Source organism: Bos indicus x Bos taurus, chromosome X (genome assembly GCF_003369695.1).
Source record: "Bos indicus x Bos taurus breed Angus x Brahman F1 hybrid chromosome X, Bos_hybrid_MaternalHap_v2.0, whole genome shotgun sequence".
Classification (NCBI taxonomy): Eukaryota; Metazoa; Chordata; class Mammalia; order Artiodactyla; family Bovidae; genus Bos; species Bos indicus x Bos taurus.
Genome location: NC_040105.1, coordinates 90,277,820 through 90,293,364, shown reverse-complemented (window position 1 = coordinate 90,293,364; position 15,545 = coordinate 90,277,820). Strand labels below are relative to the sequence as shown.

Below are 15,545 nucleotides of genomic sequence, written 5' to 3'. Positions count from 1 at the left end.
TCCTGCCTAAATCTTTCCCAGCGTCAGGGTCTTTTCCAATGAGTCAGCTCTTTGCATCAGGTGGCCAAAGTATTAGAGTTTCAGCTTCAACATCAGTCTTTCCAATGAATACCCAGGACTGATCACCTTTAGGATGGACTGGTTCTGGCTTACCTCAGTAAAAAACACTGCCGTGGGTTTGCAACAAGGTGTTCCTAAAACTTTGAATCTTTTGATGTGTATTTTCAGTTTCTTCTGTCACTCAGGTTTTTTTTGGTAGCTTAAAAATGTTTATTGAAGTATAGTTGATTTACAGTGTTGTGTTAAATTTCTTCTGTCTAGCAGAGTGACTTAGTTTTATATATATATATATATATATATATATATATATATATATATATATATATACATACACATATATATGTATGGAGAAGGCGATGGCACCCCACTCCAGTACTCTTGCCTGGAAAATCCCATTGATGGAGGAGCCTGGTAGGCTGCAGTCCATGGGGTCGCTAAGAGTCGGACACAACTGCACGACTTCACTTTCACTTTTCCCTTTCACGCATTGGAGAAGGAAATGGCAACCCACTCCAGTGTTCTTGCCTGGAGAATCCCAGGGACGGTGGAGCCTGGTGGGCCGCAGTCTGTGGGGTTGCACAGAGTCAGACACGACTGAAGCGACTTAGCAGCAGCAGCATGTATATGTATATATATATATATACACACACGTATTCTTTTTCATGTTCTTTTACATTATGCTTTGTCACAGGATACTGAATATAGTTCCCTGTCTTATACACTAGAACCTTGTTGCTTATCCCTCCTGTATATAATAGTTTGCCTTTTGCTAATCCCACACTCCCATTTCAGTTTTTAATATCTGTGTCTACTCCTGTGTTTCAGATAAGGTAAAATTCCTTCAAACTTTTTTTATTGATTTATATGCAGGGCATTGAACTAGGCACAGGGGGACACAGCACAGAGAAACAAGATAGACAGAGTCCTTGAATCTTTCATTCTAGTTTGGGAAAACTGGCAATAAGCAGGCAAGTCTGTAAGTGGGGCAATTTCATATGGGGATGAGTGCTTTGAAGGAAATAAACACATAAATAGAGTAGAAAACTTTGGGTCAGAGGTTACTGTCCATGGGGTTGTCAGTGAAGCTCTTTCTTAGAAAGTGACATTTGAGCTGAGCCCTGAAAGACAAGCACATGCCAGCCCTGAGCAGGCCTTTTTGTCAGCAGCCTTTCACTGTGTGTGCGCCAGTTATTCCTGGAGGAGATGATGAGCTTGAGTGATTGGAGCCTGGCAAAGTGTGGAGTGGTAGGAGATGAGGTCAAAAAGCCAGACAGGAGCCGATCCAGTGACTGTAAGGTGAAGTGAAAGTATTTACACTCACACGTTTTATAAGTGACAGATCTTGCATTTGGCCCTGGTCTGTCTCCAGAGCCCACACTCCTAAAAGTGAAAGTGTTAGTCGCTTCTGTCGTGTCCAACTCTTTTTGACCCCATGGGCTGTAGCCTGCCAGGCTCTTCTGTCCATGGAATTCTCCAGGCATGAATACTAGAGTGTGTTGGTATTCCCTTCTCCAGGGAATCTTCCTGACCCAGGGATCAAAACTGGGTCTCCTGCACTGCAGGCAGATTCTTTACCGTCTGAGCCATCACACTCCTAACTGGTACACTTATGAAGAAGAAAAAGACGTGTTGAGATGTAACAGCCCTTAGTGACTGATGTTAGGCCGAGACCGTATCTGTTTGGATGAATACTATGTTTCAATAGCTGTTATCCATTTATAGAGGGTATTTATTTAAGAAAAATGAAAAGATAATAATTATAAAAACAAAAAAGTAATAATTATTACAGTTACTATGCATTAGACAATTTGGCTGTTAAAATAGTTATTTGGACTCCCGTGGTGAATTCCTTTCTTTTTATGATTTCAGAGTGCTTTTCAAATAGTGATCTTATTGCTCTATGTCCGAGGTCTTCCTGGTTGGGCATCAGGGATAGTCTGATTCACTTGATAGGTGAGACCAGAGGAAGTGTGGTGACCTACCCAAAGTCACATAGGGTTAGTGGGTTAGGTCTTCCCCTTGAATGACTCCTGTCTATCACCCAGTTTTTTGTCCATCAGACATGGCACTAGCCTGTGTTCCTATATGTAGTAAATCACTTCTTGACTCAGAGGATACATGCTTCTTTGAGGTTAACCTGTAGGTAACATAGAACAACACTAAGTGCCTTCAATTAAAAGGTACTTCTTCTTCCCCAAACTCAGGTGGAAGATTAGAAGAAAAATTCCTGAAATCCTATGGCATATACTCTTTTGTATCTGGCTCTTTTCAGTGAACATAATGTGTATGTGATTTACATTACTGTTGTCTGTAGTGGTAGATCATTCATTCTCGGTGGTGTACAGTATTATATTGTGTGGATATTTCACAATGTATGTGTTTATAATGGAGGTTTGGGTATTTCCAAGTTTTTGACTTACTGTAAATAATGTTGCTATGAATGATCTTGTGCATAGCTTTTGGGTAAATGTTTATTTTCTTTCTCTTGGGCACAGACCTAAGAGAGGCATTTCTATATCATAGGACTGAGCTCAGTAGGAATTGCAAAGTGGTTTTCAAAGGGTTCTTTTCAGTCTATAGTCCCTATCATCGGCAACACTTGGTAGTTTCCATGTTTCTCATTTTTGTTGTTCAGGTAAGCATGCTATGGTTTTAATTGTGATTTCTCTGAAGTCATAAGTGTCATGTATATAAAAAAGGCTTCCTTGTTTTTTAAACCTTCCACCCATTTGCTTAAGAAATTGCATCTTTTGTCCTGTGGAGTTTATATACCTCATTCAGTTGATTATATGCTTATCGTTGTGTTGTTTGTATTCCTGCCTTCCTCCTCCATTACTATAAAAGTGGTGATTAGATTTAGAGGCTTGATCCAGTTCACATTTTTTGGTAAGAATGCTTCAGATTTAATGTTGTACATCTTTTAATCTTACACCAGGAGGCTCATTCTGTCTGGCTGTCTCTTTGACACTAAATTGATCACTGGATTCAGGTGTTATCAACCTGATCTATCCATTAGAAAGTATCCCATCTGCTGCTTACCTCATGTTTTCTTGTAGCCTCCCAATATAGTTGCCTAGATCTGCTTGTCATTAACGTCTGTAAAAAGGTGATGTTCAAGTTCTGTGATTTCTTAGGCATTTATTAGCCAGAATTCTTCTATAAAATGACTGAACTGAACTGAACTAGTTGAAGTCATTTGGGCTTTTTGAATTTGGATGTCCATTTTGTGAAATTCACGGCCATTATTTCCTCAAATCAACTCTCTGCCCTCTTCTCTCCCTCTCCTCCTTCTTGGAGACCTATAATGTATATACTGATCTTCCTGGTGTACTATGAATCTCTTAAGCGTTCTTCACTTTTCTTCATTTTTTTTTTTTGTTCCTCTGACTCCATGCTTTTAAATGACCTATATGCAAGTTTGCTGATTCTTCTGCTTGATCAAATATTCTGTTGTTGTTGTTCAGTCACTAAGTTGTGTAGACTCTTTGCGACCCCACAGACTGCAGCACGCCAGGATTCCCTGTCCTTCACCAACTCCTGGAGCTTACTCAAACTCATGTCCATGGAGTGAGTGATATCATCCAGCCATTTCATCCTCTGTTATCTCCTTCTCCTCCAGCCTTCAGTCTTTCCCAGCATCAGGGTCTTTTCCAGTCAGTCGGCTCTTTGCATCACGTGACCAAAGTATTGGAGCTTCATCTTCAGCATCAGTCCTTCCAATGAATATTCAGGGTTGATTTTCTTTAGGATTAACTGGTTTGATCTTCTTGCAGTCCAAGGGACTCTCAAGAGTCTTCTCCAACACCACAGTTCAAAAGCATCAATTCTTCAGTGCTCAACTGTCTTTACAGGTCAACTCTCACATCCGTACATGACCAGCTTTCTTTATGGTCCAACTCTGACATCTGTACATGACTACTGGAAAAACCATAGCTTTGACGATATGGACCGTTGTTGGCAATGTCTCTGCTTTTTAATAATACACTGTGTAGGTTTGTCATAGCTTTTCCTCCAAGGAGAAGTGTATTATTTTAATTTCATGGCTGCAGTCTCTATCTGCAGTGATTTTGGACCCCAGGAAAATAAAATCTGTCACTGTTTCCATTGTTTCCCAGTCTGCTGCTGCTGTTAAGTCGCTTCAGTCGTGTCTGACTCTGTGTGACCCCAGAGATGGCAGCCCACCAGGTTCCCCTGTACCCGGGATTCTCCAGGCAAGAACGCTGGAGTGGGTTGCCATTTCCTTCTCCAATGCATGAAAGTGAAAAGTGAAAGTGAAGTTGTTCAGTCGTGTCAGACTCTAGCGACCCCATGGACTGCAGCCTACCAGGCTCCTCTGTCCTTGGGATTTTCTAGGCAAAAGTACTGGAGTGGGGTGCCATTGCCTTCTCCAGCTTCCCAGTCTATTTGCCATAAAGTGATGGGACCAGATGCCATGATCTTCATTTTCTGAATGTTGAGTTTTAAGCCTGCTTTTTCACTCTCCTCTTTCACCTTCATCAAGAGGAACTTTTCTGCCATAAGGCTGGTGTCATCTGCATATCTGAGGTTATTGATATTTCTCCCAGCAATCTTGATTCCAGCTTGTGCTTCATCCAGCCCGGCATTTCGCATGATGTACTCTGCATACAAGTTCAATAAGCAGGGTGACAGTATACAGCCTTGATGTATTCCTTCCCCAATTTTGAATGAGTCCATTGTTCCAGGTCCGGTTCTAACTGTTGCTTCTTGACCTGCATACAGGTTTCTCAGGAGGCAGGTCAGGTGGTCTGGTATTCTCATTTTTTGAAGAATTTTCCACAGTTTGTTGTGATCCACACAGTAGAAGGCTTAGTCAATGAAGCAGGTGTTTTTCTGGAATTCTCTTGCTTTTTCTATGATTCAACAGATGTTGGCCATTTGATCTCTGATTCCTCTGCCTTTTCTAAATCCAGCCTGTACATTTGGAAGTTCTCAGTTCACGTACCGTTGAGCCTAGCTGGAAGGATTTTGAGTGTTAACCTAGCTAGCATGTAAAATGAGTGCAATTGTGCGGTAGTTTGTACATTCTTTGGCATTGCTTTTCTTTGAGAAATGAATGGAATGAAAACTGACCTTTTCCAGTCCTATGGCCACTGCTGAGTTGTCCTAATTTGCTGTCCTACTGAGTGTAGCACTTTCATAGCATCATCTTTTAGGATTTGAAAAAGCTCAGCTGGAATTCCATCACCTCCTATAATGAAATTTTCAATTCAATTATTGTATTCTTCAGCTACATAATTTGTTTGGTTCTTTTTTTAGAATTTCTATCCCTGTTAATATATTCATTTTGTTCATGATCACTTTCCTGATTTTGTTTTGTTGTCTTTGATGATAATTTTGAATTCTCTGTCACATAATTTTTGATCATTTATTTATGATTCATTTCTCTAGATTTATTTTGTTCCTTTGATTGGGCCAGGTTTCTCTATATGCCTTTATTACTTCTTTTCTGGGATTTGAAAAAGCAGTCTTATCTCTTAGTCTTTTTTAAAAACTATTTTTTTTTCTTTGGCTCTGTCAGTTCTTAATTGAGCATACTAGATCTTTGTTGTGGCCCTCGAGCTTAGTTGCTCCATGGCATGTAGGATCTTAGTTCCCTGACCAGGAATCGAACCCACGTTCTTTGCATTGCAAGGTGGATTCTTAACCACTGGACCACCAGGGAAATCCCCGGCTCCCAGTCTTCATGGACTAGTTTTATACAGGGTAAGATCATCTCCAGCCCAACCTGGCTGGAAATTCTGGGGGCCTTACAACACGTTTTTGAGGATGCATATTCTTCAGCTTTGTTCAGGTAACTTCCCAATTTGAGAGATTTGCTGGACTTCTTTTCTTCCTTGGAGTTTGTAATCTCTTTCTCTCTCTGATGTCTGTGGTCCTGCAGGTTCTCTGGTTCCACAATAGGCTGCAGAGCTCTCATTTGTTCTCAGTGGCCCCCAGGCATCCAGAGTAGACTGATTCCCTGTCAAAAACTAGTCCCTTGGGAAGTGCCTGAAGAGACACCATGTTTGATGTATAAATCACTCTTCACTTTTCCTCCTAAGAGAAAAGCTGCACTTGGCTAACTGGTTGGCAGAACTGGTGAGCATGCTTTCAACTTAAGGAGCTTTATTTGGAGGGAACAAAAAGCCCACACAATAATAACAATGACTGTAGAAATAATAATGGTCAATTTAGGTATGATAAGGATGATAAGAATGATAAATATTTATTGCTGACTTCCTCAGTGCCCACCAACAGTGGTATAAGTGCTAACAGTATACTTACTTGTTTCATCCTCACTATAACCTCTGAGGAGACTTTAAGCATGAGGGAACTGAGGCACAGTGAGGGCAGGGCTAGCAAGTGGTGGGGCTTTGATTTGAATACAGGTTTGTAGTTCTGAGCCCTTCATCTAAGCAGTGTATGCTACCGCTTTTCAGATGATAAGACCCTACTTTTTCAATCAAGGTAAAGCAAAATGAAACACAGTAAAGTACCATGTTTTTCTTCCTAATTAACTAAGAAGAGATTTAAATATTGATAATAATCAATGTAGTGTAGAATTTGGGGGCCTGTGACCTGTCCTACCGGTAGGGGCTTCCCCAATGTCTCGTCTCCCATCCTATGCCTCTGAGTGTTCCTTTTCTAAAGTTGAGTTGATTTCTTGTAGATTTCCTGTAAGGCTAAGAATGCTTAAACTTCTCAAAATTAATTAAATTTCTTAAAATTATTATTTTAAATAATTGAAACAGTGTGTACTGTGGGGTGTTTAGTAGAGTAAAAAATTAATTACTAAAAAAGGAAAGAAAATATCCTGAAACATATCATGAAAAGAAAAGCCCCACTAAGATTTTTGTTTGTATTATGTCCTGTTTTTAAAAGAAAAAGTACTTTTCATTGAAATACAGTTGATTTACAGTTTTGTGTTAGTTTCAGATGTACAGCAAAGTGAATCAGTTATTTGTACACATTGCTCATACTCTAGAAATTTTCTTTTGCTGTTATTTATACATTTGTGCATGTGTGTCTGTATTTACATATTTATGTACAAAAGATAAGTTCTCATCATACACTGAGTTTTGTGACCCACTCACCTTCTGTCAGCATACCTCTAGAGTCAGTGATTAAAAATCAGTTTATACCACAGGGATGGTAGAAATGCTCATAGCCAGTGAAGATATAAACAAAGAAATAAAAATGACTAAAATGCATTTAACCAAATGCTTTTTATGTATTGACTCATTGTGCTCACAACAGTATTATGAATTAGATATGGTGTTAACCCACATTTCATAGATGAAATGATAAGGGACAGAGACATAAGGACTTAGCTCAGGACTGCACAGTTTGGGAACAGAGTATTTTGGGTTTGGACCCACTTTCTCATGCTTCAGAACCTGGGAAAATGTCAAAGATTTGTTAGGAGCAGTCCATGCAAGTGTACATATTTTAGATGGTTATTAAAAAGTTATCGTATTTGTATATTAATATATTTATAGAAAGCATTGGACTTAGTGACCAAGAGGTAGCTTGTGACCTGGTGAGTGCACGTTCATTGCAATCATGGGGGCAGAAGCTACAATGCAGTGAGATGAGGAGACAGTGGGAAGTGAAGAGTGTTAACAGGGAATGCAGAAAATGCTTCCTGAAACTTCTGATGAGAGAACAAAGAGAGATTTTTTTATAAAAATCTTCAAATCCTTGAAACTTCAGCAATTTTAAAAGTTAATGTGAAGCTCATCTCAGAAATAACCCTTGAATTTGTCCTTTCTACACTCTTATTTGCACTGTGGAATTAATAAGACACTTCCAGTGGAATAGTATGGGCCCTAAAGCTCAATATATATTAAAGTATCTGTGAATGGAAGAATGGATGATTGTCTGTCAAGAAATGGTAGTAATTTGTGGAATTTTGCCTCTCAGGAGGCAGCACATGGCTGAAATCTTGGTGTGATGTGGCTGGAAAATGTATGATCTGAGAGCCCCTGCACTGGTGACTATGGGGTGAGTCCCAAATTTTCTTACCAATGTATTAACATAAGGAGCAGTCCAGGAGCAGAAGTTAGACAAACACCACAGCCCACTGCCCTGGTGCCATCTCTCACTGAGCTCACCAGGTGAGTCAAAGGCTAGCCTGTTTTCCCAGGGTGGGGACTGGATTAGGATCAACACACAGGTATGTTGTGAGCATCTCTTAGGAGATTCTGTAACACCAAAGAATGAAGAGAACCTGCTATCTCAAACCTTCAGGTCAGCACTTGTCAGAGAGTTGTTTGCTCCCTTCCCCTAGATGCATGTAATCTCTGTAGGAGAAAGAGTGAGCAATGACTTTTTACTGTACCTTCCTTAGGACCAGGGCTCAGATAGCCCCCATTGCTACTCAGTTCAGTTCAGTTCAGTTCAGTCACTCAGTCGTGTCTGACTCTTTGTGACCCCATGGACTACAGCACGCCAGGCCTCCCTGTCCATCACCAACTCCCGGAGTTTACACAAACTTATATCCATTGAGTCGGTGATGCCATCCAACCATCTCATCCTCTGTCATCCCCTTATCCTCCTGCCTTCAATCTTTCCCAGCATCAGAGTCTTTTCAAATAAGTCAGTTCTTCACATCAGGTGGCCAAATTATTTGAATTTCAGCTTCAATATCAGTCCTTCCAATGAATATTCAGGACTGATTTCCTTTAGGATGGACTGGTTGGATCTCCTTGCTATCCAAGGGACTTTCAAGAGTCTTCTCCAACACCACAGTTCAAAAGCATCAATTTTTCAGCACTCAGCTTTCTCTAAAGTCCAACTCTCACATGCTTACATGACTACTGAAAAAACCATAGCCTTGATTAGATGAACCTTTGTTGGCAAAGTAATGTCTCTGCTTTTTAATGTGCTGTCTAGGTTGCTCATAACTTTTCTTCCAAGGAGTAAGCATCTTTTAATTTCATGGCTGCAGTCACCATCTGCAGTGATTCTGGGGCCCCCCAGAATTAAGTCAGCCACTGTTTCCACTGTTTCCCCATCTATTTGCAATGAAATGATGGGACCAGATGCCATGATCTTCATTTTCTGAATGTTGAGCTTTAAGCCAGTTTTTTCGCTCTCCACTTTCACTTTCATCAAGAGGCTTTTGAGTTCCTCTTCACTTTCTGCCATAAGGGTGGTGTCATCTGCATATCTGAGGTTATTGATATTTCTCCCGGCAATCTTGATTCCAGCTTGTGCTTCATTCAGCCCAGTGTTTCTCATGATGTACTCTGCATTTAAGTTAAATAAGCAGGGTGACAATATACAGCCATGACGTACTCCTTTCCCGATTTGGAATCAGTCTGTTTTTTCCATGTCCAGGTCTAACTGTTGCTTCCTGACCTGCATACAGATTTCTCAATAGGCAGGTCAGGTGGTCTGGTATTCTCATCTCTAAGAATTTTCCACAGTTTGTGGTGATCCACACAGTCAAAGGCTTTGGCATAGTAAATAAAGCAGAAATAGAACTTTCTTGCTTTATTGATAATCCAACGGATGTTGGCAATTTTATCTCTGGATCCTATGGGCTTCCCTCATAGCTCAGTTGGTAAAGAACCTGCCTGCAATGCAGGAGACCCTGGTTTGATTCCTGGGTCAGGAAGATCAGCTGGAGAAGGGATAGGCTACCCACTCCAGTATTCTTGGGCTTCCCTTGTGGCTCAGCTGGTAGAGAATCTGCCTGCAATGCGGGAGACCTGGGTTCCATCCCTGGGTTGGGAAGATCTCCTGGAGAAGGGAAAGGCTACCTACTCCACTATTCTGGCCTAGGGAATTCTACTGACTGTATAGTCCGTGGAGTCACAAAGAGTCGGACAAGACTGAGCGACTTTCACTTTCACTTTCTTTCCTCTGCCTTTTCTAAAACCAGCTTGAACATCCGGAAGTTCACGGTTCACATACTGCTGAAGCCTGGTTTGGAGAATTTTGAGAATTACTTTACTAGGAAGTAACATGCGTGCAATTGTGTGGTAGTTTGAACATTCTTTGGCATTGCCTTTCTTTGGGATTGCAATGAAAACTGACCTTTTCCAGGCCTGTGGCCACTGCTGAGTTTTCCAAATTTGCTGGCATATTGAGTGCAGCACTTTCACAGCATCGTCTTTCAGGATTTGAAATAGCTCAACTGGAATTCCATCACCTCCACTAGCTTTGTTCGTAGTGATGCTTCCTAAGGCCCACTTGACTTCGCATTCTAGGATGTCTGGCTCTAGGTGAGTGATCACACCATCGTGATTATTTGGGTTGTGAAGATCTTTTTTGTATAGTTCTTCTGTGTATTCTTGCCACCTCTTCTTATCTTCTGCTTCTGTTAGGTCCCTACCATTTCTGTCCTTTATCGAGCCCATCTTTGCATGAAATGTTCCCTTGGTATCTAATTTTCTTGAAGAGATATCTAGTCTTTCCCATTCTGTTCTTTTCCTCTATTTCTTTGCACTGATCACTGAGGAAGGCTTTCTTATCTCTCCTTGCTATTCTTTGGAACTCTGCATTCAAATGGGTATATCTTTCCTTTTCCCCTTTGCTTTTTGCTTCTCTTCTCTTCACAGCTATATGGAAGGCCTCCTCAGACAGCCATTTTGCTTTTTTGCATTTCTTTTGCTTGGGGATGGTCTTGATCACTGCCTCCTGTACAATGTCACGAACCTCCATCCATAGTTCATCAGGCACTCTATCAGATCAAATCCCTTGAATCTATTTGTCACTTCCACTGTATAATCACATGGGATTTGATTTAGGTCATACCTGAATGGTCTAATGGCTTTCCCTACTTTGTTCAATTTAAGTCTGAATTTGGCAATAAGCAGTTCATGATCTGAGCCACAATCAGCTCCTGGTCTTGTTTTTGCTGACTGTATAGAGCTTCTGCATTTTTGGCTGCAAAGAATATAATCAATCTGATTTCGGTATTGACCATCTGGTGATGTCCATGTGTAGAGTCTTCTCTTGTGTTGTTGGAATGAAGAGGAAAAGTTAAAATTTTACATAATCTCCCTTCTCTTTCTGCCTCTGTAACTCAGCTTGCCCCTTGCAAATCTAGATCACATAGGTCACGCAGTCTCAGAAAGTGGGGACTTGCAATACTAGGAACTGGAGTTTATCTCACTCACCCTTGTCCTGCTCTTTGCAATTGCCCAGCACCTGCAAACCTGCTTAATCATGCCTGTCCAGGCGAGGCATCCCCCTCCCCATCTTGACTGCTGTTCCTGTGAATGCAAAACCCCTTAGTTTAAACCAGCCTATTAACAGCTAGTGTTGTCCACTACATCTGTCTATAAAAACTCTGTAATCTGTTTGATCTGAGCTCAGAGCTTGGAGTGTTAATGCCTCTGTGCCCACTGGCGTAATAAACCTGAGTTCTCCAACTCTCTGAGCGTGGTGCTTGGTTTCTCAAGTACTGGTTTCTGTAACAGGAGGAGGGTGTTTGCTATGACCAGTGCGTTCTCTTGGCAAAACTCTATTAGCCTTTGCCCTGCTTCATTCTGTACTCCAAGACCAAATTTGCCTGTTACTCCAGGTGTTTCTGGACTTCTACTTTTGCATTCCAGTCCCCTATAATGAAAAGGGCATCTTTTTTTGGTGTTAGTTCTAGAAGGTCTTGTAGGTCTTCATAGAATCATTCAACTTCAGCTTCTTCAGCATTACTGGTCGGGGCATAGGCTTGGATTACTGTGATATTGAACGTTTTGCCTTGGAAAAGAACAGAGATCATTCTGTCGTTTTTGAGATTGCATCCAAGTACTGCATTTCAGACTCTTTTGTTGACTATGATGGCTACTCCATTTCTTCTAAGGGATTCTTGCCCACGGTAGTAGATATAATGGTCATCTGAATTAAATTCACCCATTCCAGTCCATTTTAGTTCGCTGATTCCTAAAATGTTGATGTTCACTCTTTCCATCTCCTCCTGTTTGGCCACTTCCAATTTGCCTTGATTCATGGACCTGATAGTCCAGGTTCCTATGCAGTGTTGCTCTTTACAGCATTGTACTTTTACTTCCATCACCAGTCCCATCCACAACTGGGTGTTGTTTTTGCTTTGGCTCCATCTCTTCATTCTTTCTGGAGTTATTTCTCCACTGATCTCCAGTAGCATATTGGGCACCTACCCACCTGGGGAGTTCATTTTTCAGTGTCTTGTCTTTGCCTTTTCATACTGTTCATGGGGTTCTCAAGGCAAGAACACTGAAGTGGTTTGCCATTCCCTTCTCCAGTGGGCCACATTTTGTCAGAACTCTCCACCATGACCTGTCCATCTTGGGTGGCCCTACACGGCATGGCTCATAGTTTCATTGAGTTATACAAGGCTGTGGTCCATGTGATCAGATTGGTTAGTTTTATGTGATTGCAATTGTCAGTCTGTCTGCCCTCTGATGGAGAAGGATAAGAGGCATATGGAAGCTTCCTGAAGAGAGAGACTGACTGAGGGGGCAACTGGGTCTTGTTCTGATGGGCAGGGCCATGCTCAGTAAATCTTGACTCCAATTTTCTGTTGATGGGTGGAGCTGTGTTCCCTCCCTCCTGTTTACCTGGAGCCAAACTATGGAGAAAGCGATGGCACCCCACTCCAGTACTCTTGCCTGGAAAATCCCATGGACTGAGGAACCTGGTAGGCTGCAGTCCATGGGGTCGCTAAGAGTCGGACACGACTGAGCGACTTCACTTTCACTTTTCTCTTTCATGCATTGGAGAAGGAAATGGCAACCCACTCCAGTGTTCTTGCCTGGAGAATCCCAGGGACGGGGGAGCCTGTTGGGCTGCCATCTATGGGGTTGCACAAAGTCGGACACGACTGAAATGACTTAGTAGTAGTAGTAAACTATGGTGGAGGTAATGAAGATAATGGTGACCTCCATCAAAAGATCCCATGCATGTACTGCTATACTCACTGCCCCCAACCCTGCAGCAGGCCACCACTGACCCACGCCTCCCCAGGAGATTCCTGGACACTCTCAGGCACGTCTGGGTCAGTCTCTTCTGGGGTCACTGCTCCTTGCTCCTGGTTCCTGGTGCACACAAGGTTCTGTTTGTGCCCTCCAAGAGTCTATTTTCCAGTCCTGTGTAAGTTCTGGCAGCTTTATGGTGGGGTTAATGGTGACCTCCTCCAAAAGGGCTTATGCCATACCCAAGTCTGCTGCTCCCAGAGCCCCTGTCCACTGCTGACCCCTACCTCCACAGGGGACGCTCAAACACAGTTCTGTCTCAGTCTCTATAGGGTCCCTGAGTCCTGGTGCATGCAAGTTCTGTTTGAGCCTTCTGAGCATTTCTGGTGGGAATGGGGTTTGATTCTAAGCATGAATTCACCCCTCCTACCATCTTGCTGGGGCTGCTGTACCCCAACATTTATTTAAATGGCACTGAAGTCTCACCTCGTGCTATACACTCTGGGCAGGTTTCCTCGTTCACCCCTCAGGACAGCTCTGTGACAGAGGTAACATGAGTCCCAGCCACAGATGCCCAAAATCATGGTGATAGAGCGTGGATCACCTCTGCAGGTAAGTGTCAGGATGGGATGAGGTCCCATCCCTCACCCTCCCTGAGGACACGGAGCGGGCTCCCTTTCAGAAGATGGGCTTAATGGTCATACACCCCTCCCGTTGTGGTCCCTAAGTACTCAGTCACCTATCCCTCTGGATGAGGAAGATAACATGCCAGCTGGCATCATATCCATCTCTATTTTTGTTCTTTTTTTAATGAAAAGGAGTATATTTGGAAAGAGTAAACTAGGAAACTGATTATGATGATAGCAATTCTATTTGGAAAATTTTTTGTGTTGAAGCAGTTCCATCTGCTGTTGACTACTCCAAACTTACATTGCATACACTGATTTATCTCTTCCCTTATTAATGTTTGCTAATGTCCAGTGTGGACTCTACAGAGGGTCCCTTCCAGAGAACACATGCTAACCCCCATTACCCTCCAGGCTACACATGCTGCCCATTCTTTCTCTTACACACTCTGTCATCCCCTGCTGGGACACTGAACATTACTGCTCAGGCTGCCCACCCCAGGACCCAAGGTCCCATACTCCATCAGTCACCTCTTTCCTGCCCTTTGCCTGACCACCAACTGCTGCTGCCGCTTGGTGCTTCATCTTGTGCAGGCCCCAACGTATATTTTTTACAGGCTTCTTTTACACTTACCAGTGTTTTCTGACAGAATTAGTTTCATTCTGTACATATATTCATAGGCTGAACTTTAAGTTTTGGTAGTTGTTTGAATAAACTCGTTTGTAAGAAAATTGAAAGTGGCAATTTGTTAGTGCCACCTGGTGTCAGATGCCTGAAGTGTAGCCTGAACATTTCAAGACAGAAAGGTGGGAGGGAGGGCCTGTGGCAAAGAGCCACAGCAAAGAGCTTTTTGTTTTTTTAGGTATTTGAAATACAACTTTATTCTGATTCTAAACAAAAAGGAATGGGAATGACAGTAACAAACAAGATTCCACCTCTTAATATTGTCATGTGACTATAGCAGTCTTATATTTGAAACTCAATAAGGAAACAACTGTGTTCCAAAACACCTAAATATGCAGGTCCAAAAAATGAAGGTATTTTTTTTTAAACTGCCACATTTACTCCAAAGCCCATCCATCTCCTTCAGCATCCACAGATTAAGCACATGTTCTGCTTAGCTGTGTAATAAAGTGGCAAACACGCTGCACCGCTGACATCACAGGACAGTTGCCTATAAAACTAGCCTTCCGATGCTGGGCCCCAGCTTCACTTTCTCACAGGTCATCATCTTCATCCGGGAGAGCAGTTGTCTGAGCAACCTCTAAATTGTGCTCATACTGTGCTGCCAAGGCTGGGTCCATGACCACCTCTGGTGGGGCAAGAGCAGGCATGTTGACAAACTCCAAGTTAGGGTCTCCAGTCAGTTTTCTAGCAAGCCAGAGGAAGGGCTTTTCAAAGTTGTAGTTACTTTTGGCAGAAATGTCATAGTACTGAAGATTCTTCTTTTGGTGGAAGACAATTGACTTTGCCTTAACCTTTCTGTCCTTAATATCCACTTTGTTGCCACACAACACAATTGGGATGTTCTCACACACTTGTACCAGATCTCTATGCCAGTTAGGCACATTCTTGTAAGTAACTCTTGATGTTACATCAAACATTATAATGGCACACTGAGCTTGTATATAATAACCATCTCTCAGTCCACCAAATTTCTCCTGACCAGCTGTATCCCATACATTGAACTTAATAGGTCCTGTGTTGGAATGGAACACTGCAGGGAGCCAGCGTGAGGAACTCCGCCCATGGCAAAGGTCATGAGGAAGGAGGCTCGGCATACGCAAAGGCGGGATCGAGCCTCAGGAGTCCCCCTGGAAATTCTCGAGCATCTACCCCCAAAACCAGAGTCTGCCTACTTTACTACTTTGTGCTCTCACCTACACCTCTGACTTTACGGGGGGCTGTCCCCCACCACCTCTTTCAGAGAATGAGTTAAATTAGAGCTCCAGTTAA

The 15,545-nt window shown here is 42.3% G+C and overlaps 1 protein-coding gene across 1 annotated transcript; it reads right to left on the bottom strand.

The window, feature by feature from the left end:
- Nucleotides 1–14,452: 14,452 nt before the first annotated feature.
- Nucleotides 14,453–15,325, bottom strand: LOC113887603 (GTP-binding nuclear protein Ran-like). Its single transcript, XM_027534791.1, has one exon. It carries the CDS (start codon nucleotides 15,191–15,193, stop codon nucleotides 14,807–14,809), a length of 387 nt encoding a protein of 128 aa, XP_027390592.1. The 5' UTR covers nucleotides 15,194–15,325; the 3' UTR covers nucleotides 14,453–14,806.
- Nucleotides 15,326–15,545: the final 220 nt, after the last annotated feature.

Excerpts from the sequence above, each read along its gene's own strand:
- LOC113887603 (XM_027534791.1), bottom strand. The coding sequence starts at position 15,193 with ATGTTTGATGTAACATCAAGAGTTACTTACAAGAATGTGCCTAACTGG.